This window comes from Galeopterus variegatus, unplaced genomic scaffold, assembly GCF_000696425.1.
Source record: "Galeopterus variegatus unplaced genomic scaffold, G_variegatus-3.0.2 Scaffold27138, whole genome shotgun sequence".
Classification (NCBI taxonomy): domain Eukaryota; kingdom Metazoa; phylum Chordata; class Mammalia; order Dermoptera; family Cynocephalidae; genus Galeopterus; species Galeopterus variegatus.
Window position 1 is genome coordinate 7779 of NW_007753249.1, and position 652 is coordinate 8430.

A 652-nucleotide genomic window follows, 5' to 3' on the forward strand; every position below is an offset into this window, starting at 1 on the left:
GGGAGCGCCACCGCACTCCCAAGCGGCGCACTCTCCAGTGCGCCACCGGGCCGGCCCTACATGAACTTTTTGACGTACCCTCATATAAATGTTTGTTAAATAAAAAAAAGCCTATTATAGGTAGGTATGTTTTTAAATGTTATCAGATATTTTATATTGTCTTATTGTTTATGGTCTACTCACCCATTAAAATACATATTTACATGGATATATATACAATTATATATATAAAATTTTTACATATATATTAATAATTAAAATTTAGTAAGTTAATTCTTGTGTGTTTCTGTCTCCTAGAGCTGCTGTTCATTCAGAGTTTCCATCGGTTCTGACGGCTTTAGAAATAGATAATGTAGTTGTTGCAAATAGCCTAATTGACATGAGGAACATAGAGTCAGTGCTGTTAATTAAAGTAAGACCAGATGCTTGCTGTATTTTATGTTATTTAAAATTTTTCAAAACTGAAATTCTTTTTATCATAGAATTGTTGATATGTTTCACCATTGTACTTTTACCTCATTAGAAAATCTACAGGATAATATAGAGCTGGTTGGTTTGTGCATTTTCTGCCCTAGGAAACTGTAAATTTAGGCTATTCTTTGTAAAATTTTTCACAAATGGGTATTATTCTTTTGGTACAGTGTGCTGTAAA

The 652-nt window shown here is 32.4% G+C and overlaps 1 protein-coding gene across 1 annotated transcript in view; it reads left to right on the top strand.

Annotated features, from left to right (window-relative positions):
* The window catches only part of LOC103583724 (structural maintenance of chromosomes protein 6-like), a gene marked incomplete at both ends in the record, with an annotated part of 7823 nt that extends 7411 nt beyond the window's left edge, over positions 1 to 412 (top strand). The window contains one exon of the mRNA XM_008564966.1: positions 298 to 412. Coding sequence (XP_008563188.1) covers positions 298 to 412 — 115 coding nt within the window. The remainder of the gene's footprint in view (positions 1 to 297) is intronic.
* Between the last annotated feature and the right edge of the window lie 240 nt (positions 413 to 652).